This window comes from Moschus berezovskii, chromosome 10 (assembly GCF_049115385.1).
Source record: "Moschus berezovskii isolate FMDL1 chromosome 10, NW_MosBer_1.0, whole genome shotgun sequence".
Taxonomy (NCBI): domain Eukaryota; kingdom Metazoa; phylum Chordata; class Mammalia; order Artiodactyla; family Moschidae; genus Moschus; species Moschus berezovskii.
The window spans coordinates 95,930,294-95,954,537 of NC_142469.1; the positions used below are offsets into that span (position 1 = coordinate 95,930,294).

The following is a 24,244-nucleotide window of genomic DNA, read 5'->3' on the forward strand; positions in this document are numbered from 1 at the left end:
TGTGCTATGATTCATGGGGTCGCGGCGAGTCGGACACGACTGAGCGACTGAACTGAACTGAAGCTGGATTTAGAAAAGGCAGAGGAACCAGAGATCAAATTGCCAACATCCGTTGGATCATGGAAAAAGCAAGAGAGTTCCAGAAAAACATCTACTTCTGCTTTATTGACTATGCCAAAGTCTTTGACCTTGTGGATCACCACAAACTGTGGAAAATTCTGAAAGAGATGGGAATACCAGACCACCTGACCTGCCTCTTGAGAAATCTGTATATAGGTCAGGAAACAACAGTTAGAATTGGACATGGAACAACAGACTGGTTACAAATAGGAAAAGGAGTACGTCAAGGCTGTATATTGACAGCCTTATTTAACTTATATGCAGAGTACATCATGTGAAATGCTGGACTGGATGAAGCACAAGTTGGGATTAAGATTTGTGGGAGAAATATCAATAACTTTCACCCTTACGGCAGAAAGCGAAGAAGAACTAAAGAGCCTCTTGATGAAAGTGAAAGAGGAGAGTGAAAAAGTTGACTTAAAGCTCAACATGGCACCTGGTTCCATCATTTCACGGCAAATAGATGGGGAAACTGTGGAAACAGTGAGAGACTTTATTTGTTTGGGATCCAAAATCAGTGCAGATGGTGACTGCAGCCATGAAATTAAAAGATGCTTACTCCTCGGAAGAAAAACTATGACAAATGTAGACAGGATATTAAAAACCAGAGACATTACTTTGCCAACAAAGGTCCATCTAGTCAAAGCTATGTTTTTTCCAGTAGTCATGTATGGATGTGAGAGCTGGACTATAAAGAAAGCTGAGTGCTGAAGAATTGATGCTTTTGAACTTTGGTGTTGGAGAAGACTCTTGAGAATCCCCTGGACTGCAAGGAGATACAACCAGTCCATCCTAAAGGAAATAGTCCTGAATGTTCATTGGAAGGACTGATGCTGAAGCTGAAATTCCAGTCCTTTGGCCACTTGATGCGAAGAACTGACTCATTTGAAAAGACCCTGATGCTGGGAAAGATTGAAGATGGGAGGAGAAGGGGACAACAGAGGATGAGATGGTTGGATGGCATCACCAACTCAATGAACATAAGTTTGAGTAAGCTCCAGGAGTAGGTGACAGATAGGGAAGCCTGGCATGCTGTGGTCTGTGGAGTTTCAAAGAGTCGGACATGACTGAGCAACTGAACTGAACTGAAAGCACAGCTGATCTCTTAATACTTAGCTTGATAGACTAGTCAACTTCTCATCTAATTCTTATGAGGAAGTGTCCAGGATAAGAAATGATAAGGTTTGGTGACAACTGGTTTCAAATAGGAAAATGAGTACGTCAAGGCTGTATATTGTCACCCTGCTTATTTAACCTATATGCAGAATACTTCATGAGAAACTCTGGGATGGAAGAAGCACAAGCTGGAAACAAGATTGCTGGGAGGAATATCAGTAACCTCAGATATGCAGATGACACCACCCTTATGGAAGAAAGTGAAGAGGAACTCAAAGCCTCTTGATGAAAGTGAAAGAGGAGAGTGAAAAGGTTGGCTTGAAGCTCAACATTCAGAAAACAAAGATCATGGCATCTGGTGCCATCACTTCATGGGAAGTAGATGGGGAAACAGTGGAAATAGTGTCAGACTTCATTTTCTTGGGCTCCAAAATCACTGCAGATGCTGACTGCAGCCATGAAATTAAAAGATGCTTACTCCTTGGAAGGAAAGTTATGACCAACTTAGACAGCATATTAAAAAGCAGAGACATTACTTTGCCAACCAAGTTTCGTCTAGTCAAGGCAATGGTTTTTCCTGTGGTCAAGTATGGATGTGAGAGTTGGACTGTGAAGAAAGCTGAGCGCCGAAGAATTGATGCTTTTGAACTGTGGTGTTGGAGAAGACTCTTGAGAGTCCCTTGGACTGCAAGGAAATCCAACCAGTCCATTCTAAAGATCAGTCCTGGGTGTTCATTGGAAGGACTGATGCTAAAGCTGAAACTCCAATACTTTGGCCACCTCATGCGAAGAGTTGACTCACTGGAAAAGAGTCTGATGCTGGGAGGGATTGAGGGTGGGAGGAGAAGGGGACGACAGAGAATGAGATGGCTGGATGGCATCACCGACTCTGTGGACATGAGTTTGAGTGAACTCCGGGAGTTGGTGATGGACAGGGAGGCCTGGCGTGCTGTGATTCATGGGGTCGCGGAGAGTCGGACACGACTGAGCAACTGAACTGAACTGAACTGAGGGAGAAATATGAGTTTTACAAAAAGGGAGATGTTTTGGGAATTTGGCAAAAGTAAGTTAAATCTTCACTTAAGATAAAGGGAGAGGGCATGGTTAAGGATTCTGAAGCCTCTTGCTAGGAAGGCAGAAGCTGAAGACGTTTGGAACAAGCTAAAGAGAGTAGTTGATGTTGATCCTATGAAAATAAAAAAGCGCAAGGCAGACAGAGGAAGAGGAAGAAAGACTGCCCTAAGTGTAACAGAAGCACCTACCTCGCTACTGGCGAGGTGTGAGGTTAAGAGTCCCGGGTCTGTGACGGCTGCCGTCGGGCAAGACCAGGCCGAGGACAGATGGAAGAGACGGGTCCGGGGTCCATAAGTAAGCTCAGCCCTGGGACTGGTCTCACCTCGGGGTGGTGCCTGGTGCACTCTTGGTCTGTGTCCAGACACGGGCACCTCCCACTCTGTGCCTTTCAACTGCAGTTTACCTGGCCAAGTTCGTCTGCTTTCTCTAGAGGACACAGATCTCTATCTGGATGCAGGTGGGCCAGATGAACTTGGCTTAACTCAACAGCCTTGACTGTGGCATTTTAAGGTGCTACAGGGCTTCGTGGCCTGTGAGAGGATCTCACTTGCCTTTTTACTTGATTTGGATTATATTATTATTATTTTTTCATGAGACCCTGGCTTGAGAGTCCCTGTAGAGCAAGGCCGAGCTCAAATGATGACTGACAGTGTTATTCACATGAATTTCCCAATTGGATGAAAGCGTTGCTTAATAGAGAAGAGATGTGGCCTGTGTAATTTCCCCCTCATCTTCTCTGAAGCCTTCTGGTCTTAAACCCTATGTCTGCAGTGAATTTTCAGTACTCCAGGGCTATCTGAAAGATAAAGTGTAGATGAAAGGCACTTTGCTGACAGCACACCACTGTGCTGGGTCTGGGAAAAATGGGCTTTTGCTCTTACATCTTTTACCAATATTCTTAAAAACAGTATATGCATAGCCTATTATATTGTTTTGAAAATTGTACATTATTGACTCAGCCATTGATTAATTCATTTGATATCAATATTTATTGAGTTCCTATTCTGAAAGAGGCTTTGTGCTGTGAACACTCAGAGTTTCAGTGATGAATAAGACACAGGGAACCTAGTGGACAGCAATGAAGATGAAAGTGTGCAATTGAAGGAGTGATAATGTTGTAAGTAGCAGAAGAGAAATAAAGGCTGGCTATTGAATTCAAAACAAGGATATGTTACCTCCAGTGTGTGCGCATTAGGGGTAACTGATAAAAGAGGAATTCATGCATAGAAGATGCTAAGTGAAACAAGCCGCTCACAAAAAGACAAATACTGTGTGATTCTTCTTATGTGAAATATGTAGAGTATCCAATGCATAGAGACAGAATGTAGAATGGTGTTTGCCAGGGGCTGGAGAAGAAGAAAGGAGGAACTGTTGTGTAATGGGTAAAGAGTTTCAGTTTTGTGAGATGGAAAATTTCTGGAGATTGGTTGTACACCAATGTGAATATACTTATCGCTGAATGGCACATTTAAAAATGGAAAGATGATCGATTTTATGTTATGTGTTAGTTCAGTTCAGTAGCTCAGTCGTGTCCGACTCTTTGGGACCCCATGAATCACAGCACGCCAGGCCTCCCTGTCCATCACCAACTCCCGGAGTTCACTCAAACTCATGTCCATCGAGTCGGTGATGCCATCCAGCCATCTCATTCTCTGTCGTCCCCTTCTCCTCCTGCCCCCAATCCCTCCCAGCATCAGAGTCTTTTCCAGTGAGTCAACTCGTTGCATGAGGTGGCCAAACTATTGGAGTTTCAGCTTTAGCATAAGTCCTTCCAATGAACACCCAGGATTGATCTCCTTTGGAATGGACTGATTGGATCTCCTTGCAGTCCAAGGGACTCTCAAGAGTCTTCTCCAACACCACAGTTCAAAAGCATCAATTCTTCCGTGCTCAGCTTTCTTCACAGTCCAACTCTCACATCCATACATGACCATGGGAAAAACCATAGCCTTGACTAGACGAAACTTGGTTGGCAAAGTAATGTCTCTGCTTTTTAATATGCTATCTAGGTTGGTCATAACTTTCCTTCCAAGGAGTAAGCGTCTTTTAATTTCATAGCTGCAATCAGCATCTGCAGTGATTTTGGAGCCCCCCAAAATAAAGTCTGACACTATTTCCACTGTTTCCCCATCTATTTCCCATGAAGTGATGGGACCAGATGCCATGATCTTCGTTTTCTGAATGTTTAGCTTTAAGCCAACTTTTTCACTCTCCTCTATCACTTTCATCAAGAGGTTTTTTAGTTCCTCTTCACTTTCTGCCATAAGGGTGGTGCATATCTGCATATCTGAGTTAATTGATATTTCTCCTGGCAATCTTGATTCCAGCTTGTGCTTCTTCCAGCCCAGAGTTTCTCATGAAGTACTCTGCATATAAGTTAAATAAGCAGGGTGACAATATACAGCCTTGACATACTCCTTTTCCTATTTGGAACCAGTCTGTTGTTCCATGTCCAGTTCTAACTGTTGCTTCCTGACCTGCATACAGGTTTCTTAAGAAGCAGGTCAGGTGGTCTGGTATTCCCATCTCTTTCAAAAATTTCCACAGTTTATTGTGATCCAAACAGTCAGAGGCTTTGGCATAGTCAATGAAGCAGAAATAGATGTTTCTCTGGAACTCTCTTGCTTTTTCCATGATCCAGTGTGGATGTTGGCAATTTGATCTCTGGTTCCTCTGCCTTTTCTAAAAACAGCTTGAACCTTTGGAATTTCATGGTTCACGTATTGCTGAAGCCTGGCTTGGAGAATTTTGAGCATGACTTTACTAGCGTGTGAGATGAGTGCAATTGTGCAGTAGTTTGAGCATTCCTTGGCATTGCCTTTCTTTGGAATTGGAATGAAAACTGACCTTTTCCAGAACTGTGGCCACTGCTGACTTTTCCAAATTTGCTGGCATATTGAGTGCAACACTTTCACAGCATCATCTTTCAGGATTTGAAATAGCTCAACTGGAATTCCATCACCTCCACTAAGCTTTGTTAGTAGTGATGCTTTCTAAGGCCAACTTGACTTCACATTCCAAAATGTCTGGCTCTGGGTGAGTGATCACACCATCATGATTATCTTGGTCATGACGATCTTTTTTTGTACAGTTCTTCTGTGTATTATTGCCACCTCTTCTTAATGTTATGTGTATCTTACCACTATTTAAAAAAATACAGTATCTTATTATGCAGGGATGGGTGGAGGATACTTAATACCTTGGAACTTTTTCCCATGTACATACTATTCATTCATTTATTCATCAAACGTGTTTTTAATGCTTCCTTTGTGTTAGGTGCTAAGCTAATCATTAATATAGGGCTCAACACTTAATGCACTTTCTTCGTAGCTCAGTTGGTAAAGAATCTGCCTGCAATGTGGGAGAGCCTGGTTTGATTCTTGGATTGGGAAGATCCGCTGGAGAAGGGATAGACTACCGATTCCACTATTGTTGGGTTTCCTTTGTGGCTCAGCTGGTAAAAAATCTGCCTGCAGTGCAGGAGACCTGGGTTCGATTCCTGGGATCCCCTGGAGAAGGGAAAGGCTACCCACTCCAGTATTCTGGCCTGGAGAATTCCATGGACTGTATAGTCCGTGGGGTAGCAAAGAGGTGGACACGACTGAGCGACTTTCACTTTCAGCACTTAAAAAATAAGACACTGTTTGTGAATGTCACACTTGCTAACCACCCCTTCCTTCTCTAGATGCTAAGCTTCTATAGTGAAATAGTCACAGCTGCTATATGCTGACTTGACTTGTGCATGAGACATGAGTAAACAAACAGTAAAAAGATTTGAGGTTATGTTGCCTTGAAAACCCCATAAACAGTATCAAAAGGCAAAATGATAGGATACTGAATGAGGAATTCCCCAGGTCAGTAGGTACCCAGTATGCTACTGGAGATCAGTGTAGAAATAACTCCAGAAAGAATGAATGGATGGAGCCAAAGCAAAACAAATACCCAGTTGTGGATGTGACTGGTGATAGAAGTAAGGTCCGATGCTGTAAAGAGCAATATTGCATAGGAACCTGGAATGTTAGGTCCATGAATCAAGGCAAATTGGAAGTGGTCAAACAGGAGATGGCAAGAGTGAACGTCGACCTTCTAGGAATCAGTGAACTAAAATGGACTGGAATGGGTGAATTTAACTCAGATGACCATTATATCTACTACTGTGGGCAGGAATCCCTTAGAAGAAATGGAGTAGCCATCAAGCTGAAGTTGAACGGTTCTATGAAGACCTACAAGACCTTTTAGAACTAACACCCAAAAATGATGTCCCTTTCATTATAGGGGACTGGAATGCAAAAGTAGGAAGTCAAGAAACACCTGGAGTAACAGGCAAATTTGGCCTTGGAGCACGGAATGAAACAGGGCAAAGGCTAATAGAGTTTTGCCAAGAGAACGCACTGGTCATAGCAAACACCCTCTTCCAACAACACAAGAGAAGACTCTACACATGGACATCACCAGATGGTCAACACCGAAATCAGATTGATTATGATCTTTGCAGCCAAAGATGGAGAAGCTGTATACAGTTAGCAAAAACAAGACCAGGAGCTGACTGTGGCTCAGATCATGAACTCCTTATTGCCAAATTAAGACTTAAATTGAAGAAAGTAGGGAAAACCACTAGACCATTCAGATATGACCTAAATCAAATCCCTTATGATTATACAGTGGAAGTGAGAAATAGATTTAAGGGACTAGATCTGATAGATAGAGTGCCTGATGAACTCTGGACGGAGGTTTGTGACATTGTACAGGAGACAGGGACCAAGACCATTCCCATGGAAAAGAAATGTAAAAAAGCAAAATGGCTGTCTGAGGAGGCCTTACGGATAGCTGTGAAAAGAAGAGAAGTGAAAAACAAAGGAGAAAAGGAAAGATATAAGCATCTGAATGCAGAGTTCCAAAGAATAGCAAGGAGAGATAAGAAAGCCTTCCTCAGAGATCAATGCAAAGAAATAGAGGAAAACAACAGAATAGGAAAAACAAGAGATCTCTTCAAGAAAATTAGAGCTATCAAGGGAACATTTCATGCAAAGATGGGCTCAATAAAGGACAGAAATGGTATGGACCTAACAGAAGCAGAAGATATTAAGAAGAGGTGGCAAGAATATACAGAAGAACTGTACAAAAAAGATCTTCATGACGAAGATAATCACGATGGCGTGATCACTCACCTGGAGCCAGACATCTTGGAATGTGAAGTCAAGTGGGCCTTAGAGAGCGTCACTACGAACAAAACTAGTGGAGGTGATGGAATTCCAGTTGAGCTATTTCAAATCCTGAAAGATGATGCTGTGAAAGTGCTGCACTCAATATGCCAGCAAGTTTGGAAAACTCAGCAGTGGTCACAGGACTGGAAAACGTCAGTCTTCATTCCAATCCCAAAGAAAAGCAATGCCAAAGAATGCTCAAACTACCGCACAATTGCACACATCTCACACGCTAGTAAAGTCATGCTCAAAATTCTCCAAGCCAGGCTTCAGTAATATGTGAACCATGAACTTCCAGATGTTCAAGCGGGTTTTAGAAAAGGCAGAGGCTCCAGAGATCAAACAGCCAACATCCGCTGGATCATGGAGAAAGCAAGAGAGTTCCAGAAAACATCTATTTCTGCTTCATTGACTATGCCAAAGCCTTTGACTGTGTGGATCACAATAGACTGTGGAACATTTTGAAAGATATGGGAATACTAGACCACCTGACCTGCCTCTTGAGAAACCTGTATGCGGGTCAGGAAGCAACAGTTAGAACTGGTCATGGAACAACAGACTGGTTCCAAATAGGAAAAGGAGTACGTCAAGGTTGTATATTGTCACCCTGTTTATTTAACTTCTATGCAGAGTACATCATGAGGAACGCTGGGCTGGAAGAAGCCCAAGCTGGAATCAAGATTGCCGGGAGAAATATCAATCACCTCAGATATGCAGATGACACCACCCTTATGGCAGAAAGTGAAGAGGAACTAAAAAGCCTCTTGATGAAAGTGAAAGAGGAGAGTGAAAAGGTTGGCTTGAAGCTCAACATTCAGAAAACAAAGATCATGGCATCTGGTCCCATCACTTCATGGGAAATAGATGGGGAAACAGTGGAAATAGTGTCAGACTTTATTTTTTTGGGCTCCAAAATCACTGCAGATGCTGATTGCAGCTATGAAATTAAAAGACGCTTACTCCTTGGAAGGAAAGTTATGACCAACCTAGATAGCATATTAAAAAGAAGAGACATTACTTTGCCAACCAAGGTTCGTCTAGTCAAGGCTATGGTTTTTCCCGTGGTCATGTGTGGATGTGAGAGTTGGACTGTGAAGAAAGTTGAGCCCCGAAGAATTGATGCTTTTGAACTGTGGTGCTGGAGAAGACTCTTGAGAGTCCCTTGGACTGCAAGGAGATCCAACCAGTGCATTCTGGAGGAGATGAATCCTGGGTGTTCATTGGAAGGACTTATGCTAAAGCTGAAACTCCAATACTTTGGCCACCTTATGTGACGAGTTGACTCATTGGAAAAGACTCTGATGCTGGGAGGGATTGGGGGCGGGAGGAGACGGGAACGACAGAGAATGAGATGGCTGGATGGCATCACTGACTCGATGGACATGAGTTTGAGTGAACTCATGGAGTCTGATGGACAGAGAGGTCTGGCGTGCTGTTATTCATGGGGTCGCAAAGAGTCGGACACCACTGAGAGACTGAACTAAACTGAAGGGGGGTGTGGATGGCATGGTGATGAAATGGAAAGAGATGGGTAAGAAAATGAACTACAGGCAGTGCTTTCTGAGGATATTAAAAAATAAAGAACTCCTATTTGTGGCTGCCAACCCAAGAGCTCAGTCATTTAGAATGGAAAAAAATTGACAAGTCAAACGTACTCAACCCAAGGAGCTAGTTGTTTTGTGAATATGGCAAATATAGTTTGAGAACCACTGCCACAAAATTGTGGACAGTATTAATGAGTGAGGAGAGCAGGGAAGGACTGCAAAATTTGAACTAGAAGGAAAGATGTGTATGCTAAGGTTAGTCGTGTCTGACTCTTTGTGACCCCAAGAACCGTAGCCCTCCAGGCTCCTCTGCCCATGGGATTTTCCATGCAAGGATACTGCAGTGGGTTGCCATTCCCTTGTCCAGGGGATCTTCCCAACCTGTGATTTGAACCTGGGTCTTCCACATTGCAGCCAGATTCTTTACCATCTGAGTTACCAGGGAAGCCCTCAAAGGAAGGTCAAGGCTTGTGAAAGGAGGGAATGATGGTCTGGTTATTTGGGCAGGCAGTGGAAGGCAGGAAGTGTGAGTTTCCTTAACCAAGAGACCCTGGGAGTTCTATCTTCAGTTCACTGTATCTCATCTTATTTTCCTTTTCTTTTTAAATGTCATAGGCTTCATTCCATTTCTCCTTCAAATATTTTTCTACTTCTTTTTTCCCTCTATATACCCTGGAACACTGTTTATTCATTTCAAGATAGTATAGAGTGCCAGCCACATACCAGGCACTGTACTGGGCGCTGGCCACATGCTCCCCATGCTCTACCTTTATTCTGTCGTGCATGCCGAGCAACTCCTGGGGTCAGGGTAATTTCTGCTCCTCTCCTTGGCTCCATGAGAGACACAGGCCTAGGCTCATCTACTCCTTTCCTGATCTCACTTCTCCCTGTCTTCTTCAAGGTATCTTCAGTGAGGCTGTTCCTTCTACCTGTGTCTTTAATCCCGACTGCTTTACATTTTTTTTTTAGGTAATTAATTTATTTTTTATTGGAGGCAAATTATTTTACAATATTATATTGGTTGGTTTTGCCATACTTTGATATGAATTTGCCCCGGGTTTACATAAGTTCCCCCTCCTGAACCCCCCTCCCACCTCCCTCCTCCCTTTATCCTCCCTCTGGGTCATCCCCGCATGCCAGCCCCGAGCATCCTATAACATGCATTGACCCTGAACTAGTGATTCGTTTCACATATGACAACATACGTGTTTCAATGCCATTCTCCCAAATCATCCCACCCTCACCCTCTCCCATAGAGTCCCAAAGACTGTTCTATCCATCTGTGTCTCTTTTGCTGTCTCGTATACAGGGTTATCATTTGCATCTTTCTAAATTCCATATATATGTGTTAGTATACTGTATTGGTGTTTTTCTTTCTGGCTTACTTCACTCTGTATAATAGGCTCCAGTTTCATCCACCTCATTAGGACTGATTCAAATGTATTCTTTTTAATGGCTGAATAATACTCCATTGTGTATATGTACCAAAGCTTTCTTTACTTTTCTTCCTGATTTTATTCTCTTTTCCCTTCCCTGTACCTTCCACCGTTCCCTGCCTGCTGGTCCATTCTTTTCAATCTCCGTGACTTCTCAAGTTCCCTCCAGGGAGAAAGTCCTTTCTTGTCTTTATATTCTTTAGTGACAACGCTATCTCTTTCTCTTCCCGTTTGCATCAAGTTCTCAAAGAAATGGCCCTCATTTATTTTTATTTCCTTATATTCCAGCCACTCTCCACCCACTGGGTTGGCTTGTACTGTCTACTGAACACTTTGCCAAGTGTTCTTCATGTCAAATACAACTTCACTTTATCAATCTCTCCTTCTTAAAGCTTTCTACTTCTTTAAACTTTTTGCTTCCCCATTTCCTTGGGTCTCCCAGAACTTTTTGTTTGTACTTTCTCAGTTTCTTTTCTGAGATGTGCTTCCTCCCGAAAAATTTTCAAGGCTGGTGTAATCACTTGTGTTCTTCTGTTCTCATTCTGCCTGTTCTTGAAGAGGAATATTGAACATTGACTAGTATGCTCTAGTTATAGCCAAGTCCAGACAACTGATACCTATCTGATAACAGTGACATAAAAATCTGAATTTGAATTGTCTTTCTACAGTTGTTCTACATGGCTCATTGGTTCATCTGAGTTTCAAATGTTCCCCTTTTTTATGCTTTGTCTCCACTTTCTAAAGACCCTCAACATGGTCTGGATTTGGAATCAGCATTGGTCTCTAATGGCTCTGAGTTCATTGTGAACCCCTAAAAAAATGAATAAATCTAATAGAAACCAGCTAATTTCATTTTGTCATTTTCTGAATAATATATTCTGGTGTAGGCAGTCCATTTTTTAAGCAGATTTGCAATAAACAATTTCCCTTCAAGGTTAATATAATAGGCAAACACCTTTTGCTGCAACAGACGGTTGCAGAGGTAATGAAAGATTAGCTTACATTATGATTCATTATTTCAAAATGTCAGAATAAAGTGGATCTGCTACATCTTCCAAGCCTCTTATTCTTTAGAGGATAGTGCATGTTTTACTTTTCTAATGCTAATGGATTCACTTTTCTTTTTGTTTTGTTTTTTTCTCCTATTTTTTTTCCCCAGGCCAAATTCAGATAATCGACGCCAGGGCGGCAGAGAGAGATTGGCCAGTACCGGTGACAAGGGAAGCATGGCCATGGAATCTGCTAAGGAGACTCGCTACTGTGCAGTTTGCAATGACTATGCTTCAGGCTACCATTACGGAGTTTGGTCTTGCGAGGGCTGTAAGGCCTTCTTCAAGAGAAGTATTCAAGGTAATAGTATGTTGCAAACAACTTATCCCATTTTTTAACCCTAAGAGGGGAAGCAACAGAGGAAGACATACGATCAGCCATTTGTACAAAACACTAATACCTGGTGAGTCCATGAGTATCTGTGACAGAAACATGGAGAAGAGATAAGGCCCCAGGAGAAGCGGTTGGCAAATGTCGGGGTAGTTGTGGCTGAGTAATTATGCTTCCTCCATCCGGCAAGATTCCAGCAGTCTTGAGCAACTCTACAGGAAGAGGATTTCAATAGCTGGTTCTCTGAGACGTTGTCCGTGCTGTGACTGGGGGGTGTCAGGTGGATATTTGTGTGTTGTAGGCAGCTAGACTTCTGTGATGTTGTGTGATATTAATTATCCATACATAGTTGTTTCTCCAACTTGGCTTTACCTAGATAAGCATTGTGTTCTGATCTGTGCTCCAGACCAGTTCTAATTTAACTCATTCTTCTCTTGCTCTTCTTCCATTTCTTTGTTGTCTCAATGGATAACATGACCTTTTGCTGAAATGAGAAGACTCAGTAATAAGGGATGTATTATTTGTACCAAATAGTTATTAAGTATGCACCTATAACATTTCATTCATTTCATTCGCAGTGTCTGCTTTGACCCTTTTCCAAGTGCAGTTTCTCTGATAGACTGCCAGTTACATTTCATTTCTACTCCAGGAGTGTCTATACTTCTGCTATATTATCTAGAGGGGATGTACTGGGAGGGGGGCGGACACCAATCATTTTTACTACCTAAAATATCTATACTAAAGATCCTTTGACAAGAACAGAGGTCTGACAGCAGTCTAGCTAGATTAATCTTTTGTTTTAATACTGGACCATTTTTTCTCTGTTCTTATTCCTTTACATTTCAGCTTAAGCAAGGTTTAGTATATAAGCACTAAGAATATTTCCGATGGCATTTTTATGTGATTCCCTGTATGGAACCTGAGACTGAAGTAACTTGTTGAAAACCGGACTCTACTAAATTAAGAGGTACTGATTGCAGACACTTTTGAATAGAGAATGAATCACTATTCTCACAGACTTTTTGCTGTAGCTCTTCACTGCCCTAATGTGGGGTGAAAGCTGGGCAATGATACACACTATTTATTTTTCCTTCCATTGCCAGTGGATGGATTTTTTTTAAAGGCTATTCATATCTTAATAGAGCAGTGTGTGAGGTCAACTTGGTCCATTTTAAAAGCACTTTCTTTGGACAGCTATTACTTTCAGCATCTTTTAGAAATCTGCTGTAAGGCTTGGACCTTTTTTGTCAGCATTTTACTAAAATTTATAATATATACAAGTAAATTTTTATATGAATATACATATCAACATAGACTATTTAATTTTTACTAGCAGACACTATTTCATTTAGGAAAATGATATCTGTGTTTTGGTCTCAGTTAGTGTAAATCCTTAAAGGTCTTTTGACAGCCATCTTCATTTGTGGTCCTCCTTTTTATTTACTTTTATATAATCTAAGATATCATTCTCTTTATCAGGCATTTAATCTGGCATGGAAAAATCACCTGAGGTAGATTTAGTGGATAGGTTCAACTGCAAACTTGGGCAAGTCATTTATCTGAGACTGAGTTCTCTCATCTATAAAAATGATTTAGAAGAGTGGTCAGCAAAGGTTTTCTGCAAAGGACCAGAGAGGAACTATCTTGGCTTTGCAGGTCATGCAGTCTGTAGCAGCTGCACACCTTTGGCATTGTGGCAAGAAGTTACAGGCACTATGTACATGAAAGGATTTTTTTATTTGTGTGCCAATAAAACTTTATATACACAAACAGGTAACTAACTAGAACTGGCCTGTGGGCCCTAATTTGCTGACTCCTGATTTAATGTATGAAAAGAGAAATTGATGATTTCAAAATCTAATGTTTTATCTGTTCATGTTTATTGAGAACTTTCTCTGTACCTGTGCTAGATGTTCTGAGGGAAATAAAAATGTGTGTAAGACATAATCCATAATCCCACAAAATTTAGAATTTGTTTGGGGAGGAGGCAAAGGTATTTTTTCTCATGAGAGAATTAGAAAGTCAGTATAAAGAGCTATGCTATGATACAGATAGAGAAAACAATCCATGAATATAGGGAAAGAAAATATTGGCAGTTATAGATGTAAAAAGGCTGAGATTGAAGGTAGAAATGACCTTCCTCCAAATAACAATGACAGTATTTTAATGTAGTTCTTTTTATCACATATGTTCAGCATTTAAGATTGTGCTATGTAACACCGTGTTGAACTTCGTATTATCTGTAGACATCAAGGCATCAGAACAGAAAACACAGAAAAAAGACTTTTAAAGATGGGGGGAACCTCATAAGTCATGAAGGTCACTAATTTATTAGTTTGTTTATTGAATGCCCCTACTAGGCAAAGCACTATGTGAGGTCCTGGAGATATAGTTATAGGCAAGACATAGTCCTTATCCACATAGAGCTTAAAGGTAGTGGAAGAGATGGACAAATAAACCAGCAATTAAATTACAGTATAATAAGTACCAAGACAGGTTGAATGCAGGTCTTAAGGGGTCCAAGCTTCACTCATTCCTGGTGGGGGTTTAGTCAGACTCTCAGAGAATGTTTCCTGTTTTAAAATTGTCTGGAGGATTTTGCAAGTAAGCAAAAAGAAGGGCAGGATGAGTATTCAGGCATATGAAAATAGAACTGAGTATGTGAGCAAAGACTAGGATATAAGATAGAGTTTGGGGAGTTCCATGAAGAAAAGTTAACAAAATTAATACCATTTGATTAAACAAAGGCATTCCTGGGCCATGTATTTATTCTTAGGCTGTGTAAAAACAAAGTAATTTATTTCCTTTTTACTTTTGTGGCATTTCCATCTATTCGATTTGTTTGTGCACAGAAAAGGAAAACACCAGAGCAATAGAGTCTTTCTCATCATAGTCTTGTTAACTTGGAGCTAAAAAGTTTTACTGAACTTCTATGACTCTTTATAAATCACACTGGCCCTCAAACCTATTTAAGGACAGTGAAGGGTCTGACATGATGCAGGTAGAAAGTTCTGAAGATGCTGTAGCTCTTCCTGTTTCTCTTCTTACTTAAGAAAAGAGCTAGAAATGAGTATCCATCAGATTACTCTAGTGTTCTAAGTGTTTAGTTGAAGAGGTAAAGTGTTTGACTTGAAAACATACAGAGTTTCATCCCCTACTTAGTGTATGAGCTTGATTACTCAAGAAATCTAGTAATGGCTTCCAGTCAAACATACTTTTTTATTTTTTTAAAGCAAAGTCAAGGACATGACTTAAGGGAGATGGCTGAAATTGAATATTCTGTGAACTTATTAATCATTGCAGGTAGAGAGGCAGTGTTCCTTAAGATGTGCTGTAGGCAGAGACTCTTAGATGAGTTATATAAACTAATATATAATAAATAATAAATAAAATAAAATAAATATAAAAATATAAATATATTTAAACAATAAATATTATTTATATATAAGTAAATATATAAAATAATAAATATTTATATATAAATATATAGATAATAAATATGTCATATATATAAATACTATATAAATAGGTTCAGCAGCCAGGTACTTGGGCTTCCCTGGTGGCTGCATTGTGGGAGACCCAGGTTCGATCCCTAAGTCAGGAAGTTCCCCTGGAGAAGGGCATGGCAACCCAGTCCAGTATTCTTACCTGGAGAATCCCATGGGGAGAGGAGCCTGGTGGGCTGCAGTTCATTGGGTCACAAAGAGTTGGACACCACTGAGCGACTAACACTTTCACTGTCACTTTCAGCAACCAGGTACTTCCTTGAATATTATTTGGAGTAAAAAGGACTCCACAGAACTTTCTGCTTGGTCATAGTATTACAAATAAATGTTATAAAGGCCCATATTATAAATGGTCATGAGGCACAGTGGAGATTCAAACCTATTATACACCCCTAGCTATGCTGCCACTTTTCTTTCTAAGGCGTCTCTGGAAGATACTTCACATTACACCAAATGGACATGGCCCAGGCACACATTGGGGCTTAAAGGTTAGCTAAGGCCAGAAGGACATGGTACCAATGTTCAACACAGTGGGGGCCTTAGGTCCCATAAGGACAACCGATATTTTAACCCACCAGGCCTTAGAAAGCTTCAGGGTGAGAGTCCAGCACCCTGGATAGCTCCCTCAACAGCAGGGATGAGCAGAGACTGACTTTCCATGGAACCTCAGGCCTGTTCGACTGGTCTGTGAAAAGATAACTTAGTTCATTTGTCCTCAGGAAGTCAGTGTTGTTTGCCCAAGATGGTTTAGTTTTTATGTTTAGTTTCCCATTTCCAGTTGCCTTCTGTCTTGACATGTGCTTCTGCTGCTGCTAAGTCGCTTCAGTTGTGTCCAACTCTGTGCAACCCCATAGACAGCAGCAGCCCAGTAGGCTCCTCTGTCCCTGGGATTCTCCAGGCAAGAATACTGGAGTGGGTTGCCATTGCACCCCTGTCTAGAAAAGGCCAGAGGATGGGATAGAAGTGGAGGCTGCTCTCTTGTTTCAGAGCTGTCTTATCTCTGGAGTCCTTTCAGAGATATGGCTCAGATTTGGTTCTGGCAGTACATTCACAGAAAATTCCTACATCTTTGGTCTCCATATTTCCCCACTTGCCCCGCCACAGTCTAGTCTCCACGCAACAGCAGCAGAGATCTTTCAGATGCATTAATCAGGTCACATGCTCTTGTACTTCAAACACTCACTGCTGTTAAAGTCCAGATCCCTTTCCATGACTTCAGGTACTCTGCATGGTCGTATCCCTGCCCACTTCTCTCCCTATCACTGTAATGCAACCAGGTTGGCCATACTTCTCTTCCCCCAACACACCACATGTGTTCCTTTTTCAGCACATGTGGTTCCCTTTTATTTTTTTCTTTGCTTTCAGCTCTCTACTTGGTTGGCTTCTTATCAGTCAATCCTGTCCAAGATTGTATTCTCAGAGAAGTCTCCCCTGATTATGCCACCAAAAATAACTCTACAAATCTTTGCCTTCAGTTTTTTTTTTTTAAAAGCACTTTTCTTACTTTTCTTTAAGGCCCTTAAACCTTTAATGAACTTTAAAGTTTATTCACTTGATTGATTATTATCTGTCTGCAACAAGTGCCAGGCTTCCCTCTGGTAAAGAACCAACCTGCCAATGGAGATGATGAGGGTTCAATCTCTAAGTCAAGAAGATCCCCTGGAGAAGGGAATGGCTGCCCACTCCAGTTTTCTTACCTGGGAAATTCCATGTTCAGAGGAGCCTGGTGGGCTGCAGTACATGGTGACACAAAAGAGTCGGACACAACTTAGCAACTGAGCACGTATGCATGCAACATGTGTCATGGTCAAATATTCCTGCCCACACTTGGATGGAAGCTCAGTGAGAACTGATTTCCAGCCCTGTTTGTTGCAGTATCTCCCATAGACTATAGTCTTGTTGAGCACACATCTGTTAAATAAGAGAATATGGCAAGAAGTCAAAAGAATGACAGATAAAACCTATAGGAAGATCTCAGAAAAGGGAGTTATTTTCATTGAGTAAGACTAGCAAGAGAAGTGTTAATGCAAGTGGTATGTTTGATATAGGCCTGAAAAGAATGGGAGGATTTTCATAGGCATTAAGAAGTTTGGAGAAGAATTCCAGAAATGTGAAACAGCATAAACCAAGAAATGCACAGTGGAAATTGAGTAAATTGACTGTGAAAGAACCACGGGCTTCTTGTCTTCTCCCTGACTCTTTGTTTTTCCCTCTTCATCTCTCTACGTGCAGGCATTCCCCAGAGTTTTCAACCTTTGTTCCTTTCACCTTCTGATCTGTTTCTCCGCCCAGCTTCCTAAGCACTGTCATGTATATCTGTTATGGTAGGGGTCCGCAACCCCAGGGCTATGGACCAGTACTACTCCACTCAGCAGGAGGTGAGCGGTGGTGAGCAGCCAAGCTTCATCTATATTAACAGCCATTTCTCATCACTGACATTACCGCCTCAGCTCAGGAAAAAAAATTCAGGGAGCCCACTGATTATGCATTATGGTGAGCTGTATAATTATTTTGTTATACAGCCCAGTGTAATAATAATAGAAATAAAGTGCCCAATAAATGTGATGTGTTTGAATCATCCTGAAAACATTCCCCTCCCCCGGTCCATGGTAAAATTGTCTTTCACCAAAATGGTCCCTGATGTCAAAAGGTTGAGGGCTGCTGTGTTATGGGTTGTATTGTGTCCCACCAAAAGATATGTTGAAGTCCTTATCCCCCAGTACCTCAGCACGTCACCTTATTTGGAAATAGGGTCACTGCAGGTATAATTAGTTAAGGTGAGTACTCCACCAGACTAGAGTAGGGTGGAGCCTTAATTCAAGAGGACTAATGTTCTTATTGGAAGAGGAAATTTGGGCAGAGAGGCAGAGATGATGGAGAGAGATATTGAAGTGATGCATCTGCAAGCCATGGGATCATCAAGGATTGCTGGCAAACACCAGAAGGCAAGTAATTCTTTCCTGCAGGTTTCGGTAGGAGCATGGCTCTGCCAACACCTTGATTTTAGACTTTTAGCCTCCAGAAGTGTGAGGTAATACTTAATGTTGTTTTAACCATTTTTTGCTACTTCGTGACTCCTGTGTGTCCCCAACACTAGTTCCTCCTCCTGACTACCTTTATATCAGTTCCCTCAACATTCAGAAGCACGGAGCTTATTATCCTCATCTTTTCCGTTTGCGCTCCTTCCCTGTGATGGGTCCCATCAGAGGTGTCGTGTTATCCTGTTGAGTCTATCTCTTTAATGTCTATCTATTCAGCTCCCACTACTCAGAGTTTGCCCCATTAACTTTCACCATGATCATTGCAGTAATTTAATTTTTTTCTTCTGCCTTCTCCATTTAAGTCATTTACTTCATTTGGTTTCCTTCTAAACCCATCTTCACACTGGAAATCAGTTTGAAATCAGATTGAAAATAGTAAAGAGAATTTCCAGAAAGTTCCAAAAAGCAAAACTTGAATTTTTCTTGTGCCAGCTATTTACATAGTATTGACATTGCACTTACAACTATTTGCATTTACATTATATTGGGTATGATAAGTAATCTGGAGATGATTCAGAGAATACTGGGGGATTGGTGTGGCATATATGCAAATGCTGTGGCTATTTTATATAGGGCACTCGAACAGATTTTGGTATCCGAAGGGGTCCTGTAACCAATTCCCCGAGGATACTCTGGGAGGACTATATTTTGTTCCCGTTGCCTAGGATGGCAGGTGCAAACATACCTGGTTTTATTGCACTTTGATTTAGTGCTCTTTGCAAATACTGTGTTTTTACAAATTGAAGGTTTTTGGCAACCGTACATCAAGTGTCTTATCTGTGCCATTTTTTGAATAGCATTTGCTCACTTTATCTCACTTTATTACATTTCGGCAATTCTCACAATATTTCAGACTTTTAAATTCTTATTATGTTTGTATGGTGATCTGTGATCAGTGGCCTTTGATGTTACTATTGTAATTTGGGGGGCATCATTAATCGAATCCATATATGATAATTGACTTAATTGATTAATGTTGTGTGTTCTGATTGCTCCAGTGATGACCTGTTCCCTACCCTCTGCCCTTCTCCTTGGGTCTCTCTATTATCTGAGACACAACACTATTAAAATTAGGCTAATTAATAACCATGCAGTGGCCTCTGATTGTTTAAGACGAAGGAAAATTCAATTGATGTTGTAAACTTTGTTGTCTTATATTAAGAAATTGTCACTTTCAGCAGCCACTGCCCTGATCAGTAATCAGCCATCAAAATGGACGCAAGACCCTCCATCAGCAAAATGACTGTGACTTGCTGAAGGCTCAGATGATGGTTAGCATTTTCTAGCAATACAGTATTTTTTAATTGAGGCATGTACATTTTTTAGACATAATGCTGTTGTACACAATAGATGACAGTATAGTATAAACATAACTTTTATATGTATTGGGAAACAAAAACATTTGTGTGACTCCTTTTACTGTGATGATCGCTTTATTGCAGTAGTCTGGAACCTCGCCCTTAAAATCTCTGAGGTCTGCTTATGTTTGTGTGTGTGTCTTTCTCTGTCTATGAGTCTCCCAAAAGCAAGCTCCAAATCAAGATTTCATATTACAGGAGTCACTCAATGAATAAATATAAGAATGAAAAGAAAGTTAGGATTAGGCAACACAAAACCATTACATTTTTTTCAGTCATGGGAGGGAGATGACAAAACAGTCTTTAATTAAGATTTATCTGCCAAAGGCATATGGGAGAGACCAGAGAAGGGAGCGACTAAAAAGGCATGAGGATAAATTTGGCTCTTATTCACATACCTTATACATACTACATACTAAATCTTGACTTTGGTATTGGTGAAATGGGAAAAGAAATAGCATGAAGGTTGTTATAAATGAAAGAATTAACCTTGTTTTAAGGTTATTCAATATGAAATATCTGGAAAAGAAGGAAGTTGAACAGGTTAAGAAACAGAGGAAAAATGATGTTGTTACTGTCTGAACTGGGAAGAACAAGAGGAAGGCTGATTAGAAAGGAGTAGCCCTCGTGGCTCAGTGGTAAAAAAACCTGCCTGCCAATGCTGGAGATGTGGGTTCGATCCCTCGGTGGAGAAGATCCCCTCCAGAAGGAAATAACAACCCACTCCAGTATTCTTGCCTGGGAAATCGCATGGACAGAGGAGCCTGGTGAGCTACAGTCCATGGGGTCCCAGGAACAGTTGGACATGACTTAGCAACTAAACAAGAGAAAGTTACATTCCAGACATACTGAATTTGACATGATAATTGGATATACAGATAGAATTATCCAGCAGCTATAGAGACAGAAGCAGTAATATTTTCTGGTGGGAGTTGGAATCGATTTCCTCAATAAATTTTAAAGAAACTTGATGACATGAATGTTTTAACTACTTCCTCACGGTTGTCCATTAATAATGAAGAAACAACTCCAGAAACACCCTCTTGATTCTCAGGATAATATGAGTTCCTGGATCTTACCAAAACCTAATTTTAAAATTATTATTCTCATTATTAAAAGTTTATGTTCAAGGCCCTTCTAAGTAGGAAAATCACAAATTAGCCCAATAGGACCAAATGCTGCTCTCCAGGATCTTCCAGTTTGAGAACATGATGGTACCAACACATTAGCTATAAAAATAGTAAACAGCAGGAACAAATATAAGCACTTTTATGATGTTCAAATAAAAAGCAAGCTTTTCCCCCACATTATGAATACTGTGGGAGTCCATAGACATCTTTTTTTTAACCCAGAAACATGCAAATTTTGCAAGAGAATTAAAACTATTGGGGCCAAAAGGCTGAAGAGTTTTAGTATGTATACATATGAGTTATCATGTAATTTTCAAATGAAAGCATTTATAGGGAAACTTTCTAAAAGTCTTACCTCCAACTATTGATAAATTTGCCAGATGCTTGGCTCCTTGTTGCCAACAGAGAGAAAGGAAGGCACGGCCCTAAAATTTAAGACCTAAAAACCTCCTTCAATAAGAATGCCATCCCTATTACCAGTTTTAAGTGCTGGTTACTCTTAAATGCTACAGTATGAAAATTAGAGGTGCATGCATGCATTTGAAGAATGGCTCAGAAAAGCAAAAAGTCTTTCTACCTGTGAAATAACACTGGATTTTTTTTTTTATATCCTTCGGCCAAGAAATCTTTATCTTGGAGATAATTAAGACAAAATGCATTTGACAAATAAAATCAGTATAGGACCCCTATTTCTTGGCAGCTCTTGTGGACACAGCTGAAGCTTTCAGAGGTCTTTAAAAACCATGGCAACAAATGCCTTTGAAAGGTAAGCGAAGGTTCCAAATGTTTTTAATCGCTGGTGTTTTTTATGCTACCACTTCAAGCATTCTTTTTCATCTTTTTGTTCATCTGATTGAAATTAAATTTCCAATTTCCCTACTAAATGGTTCTGTCCTGGTCATGGCATTGACTGTTTCCATTAAAGGAGTAGACTTTATGCCCATATATAGTGATTAAGCTTATCATCAATTCCATTAGAAAGCCTTGTTTATGAGCAGCGGTGATTTCACACTAAAATTATAGATAGCTGTTAATAGGTACGTTTTCAAAGGGCATTAACTAACCCTCAAAATTATGTGCTACCTCTGCTGTTACAATTCCTGCTGATGGTGGCCCATGGCCTAATGCTGCCTGAATTTCCCTCTCCATAGAAAGTTGCTGTTGATATCTTTAAAATGCTATTTCCTTTCAGGTCCTTTTAGAGAGAGTGGCCTGAATCTCTCATGCTCATTCAGAGAAAAGTATACTTTGAGATATATAGTCTGCTCATTTCTGATCTCTATATTATACTTTGCCATTTCAGAACTGTGTATACAAGTTATATGATAACCTGCTTGCCTGACTTTTTTGACTGAAAAATAACAACATTCAAGAAAAATCTATTTCATAGATCTGCCATCCACTTCGTAAAGCTTTTTCTTGCAATTATGTTAATTCTCTGCTCATGTGTAAGTTTTAGAGCAGATTTAATGTTTTTAAAGAAAGGAAATGTTTTGCTTGAGAAAGTATAGTGGGGGAAGGATTTGTATTGTTTTCTTTACATTTTCATCTTCCTTTAGCTGCAATAACAAGAGAGTTCATTTTTTTCAGTTGTTAATAAATAAAGGGACAAAGAAGTAAACAATTTAGTTATTAAATCATAATTTCTCTCTGCCATAGGTACTGTTTTCTCTCTTTTCTTTGAGGAAAGAGGATGTAGACTTTAAATTTTATCCAAACAAACATATTTATCTGATTCATTTGGCAGTTTGAAAATCATGTATTAGAAAGTGTGGAGTGAATGAGTAAAGAAATTCTTAAATCGCCCCCCAGGAGTGAGTGGCTAGGTTATATTGATAAATATCCATCTTTTTGTGATTCAAATTTAAGTAGAGTGATTTAAAAGAATCCTGCATGCACTTTACTGTATTTCATTAAGTGAACTGAAATTCACTTAATGAATTTAACAATATTTTCCTTATAAACCAGAGAAGATAAATTACAATTCTTTGGCATCACCGACTCAAAGCACTTGAGTTTGAGCAAGCTCTGGGAGTTGGTGATGGAGAGGGAAGCCTGGCGTGCTGCAGTCCATGGGGTTGCAAAGAGTCAGACACGACTGAGTGGCTGAACTGAACTGAAGATAATCGGAGTTTATCACTGTTTTGTCCCTTTGACACAGTAGAGTTACTAATGAGAGATTTCATTTGAAAATTATGTAAAAGCGCACTTACCACCACTGCTAACCAGTGACACGACAGTTGATTGTAGTCACCTTGGAGATGGTTTTCCTCTCTGTTTTGTTTTTCGATTGCCAGCATGTTGATCACTCTTCCCGCCACACAAGTGCCTGCAGACCCGCCCGGTCTCTGCTCTCTGGACAGACCTCATCACGTGCAGTTCCTCGTACTGGCCTTTTTCTTATCAAGTTAATTTGGTGGATGTCTTTACCAACCCCTTGTGGGAGTTGTTTTCCCTCTGCCTGTGTTATCTGATACAAGCCATTCTCTCCTCTCTCGCCACCCAACCTGACTTCTAAGAAGCGTTGTCTCTCAAAGCAGACTCAATTGTTGCTTTGCCTCATGTTTTCTTAGCCTACAGACCTCCCTGTTCAAGTTTCTCACAGCTTCTCCACCCAAGAGGGCTAGCTCTTTGAGCTCAGACACTTTGAACAAGATTTTTTATGCCACAGATATTTCTTGAATGACCATTTTATTTTAACCGTGGGAGAAATGCAAAAATAGAAATGCCATAGACTCTAGATCCAATTTAAAATTCAGTTTGTACAAAAATGGAAAGATTATAATAATACACACTAAACCACAGAAGCATTAAACTCGGTGCCACAGGAGATGCCTCACAGCACTATAAAGAAACAAAGGGGCATCTGAGAAGGTAAGGTTCTGAGTTGAGAGGAAGGCCTGGGCACTGTGCACTGGCGTGAACTTGAAACCATTTTGGTGTTTAAATTGATCCTCTGCATCAGAGGGTCAGGCTGAGTTCTACTCCATTGTAAGGGCTTCATGATTTACATGGTGACTGCATGGCTCACTTCTGCATATTTAATACTAAAGAGCATTATATAACATTTTAGGAGAGTATGAGTTTTTTTATTTTTTAAACTTTTTTGAAGTTTATCTGTAGTTTACTTTTAAAATTTTTATTGAAATTTAGTTGATTTACATTGTTATATTAGATTCAGGTGTACAGCAGATTGATTCAGTTATTTATATATATACGCATATATATATATATATACACGCACACACATTCATACATATGGGTTTTTATTATTTGTAACATATTTTAAAAACATATCCCATGTGTGTATCTGTACTGCTGGCATTACTAGTAAG

The 24,244-nt window shown here is 40.4% G+C and overlaps 1 protein-coding gene across 5 annotated transcripts in view; it reads left to right on the plus strand.

Annotated features, from left to right (window-relative positions):
• Positions 1 to 24,244, plus strand: part of ESR1 (estrogen receptor 1) — a 404,881-nt gene that overhangs the window by 152,652 nt on the left and 227,985 nt on the right. For all 5 annotated transcript variants that reach the window (XM_055433434.2, XM_055433435.2, XM_055433432.2 and 2 more), the window contains one exon: positions 11,654 to 11,844. In XM_055433434.2, the coding sequence (XP_055289409.2) occupies positions 11,654 to 11,844 (191 nt within the window). The remainder of the gene's footprint in view (positions 1 to 11,653; positions 11,845 to 24,244) is intronic.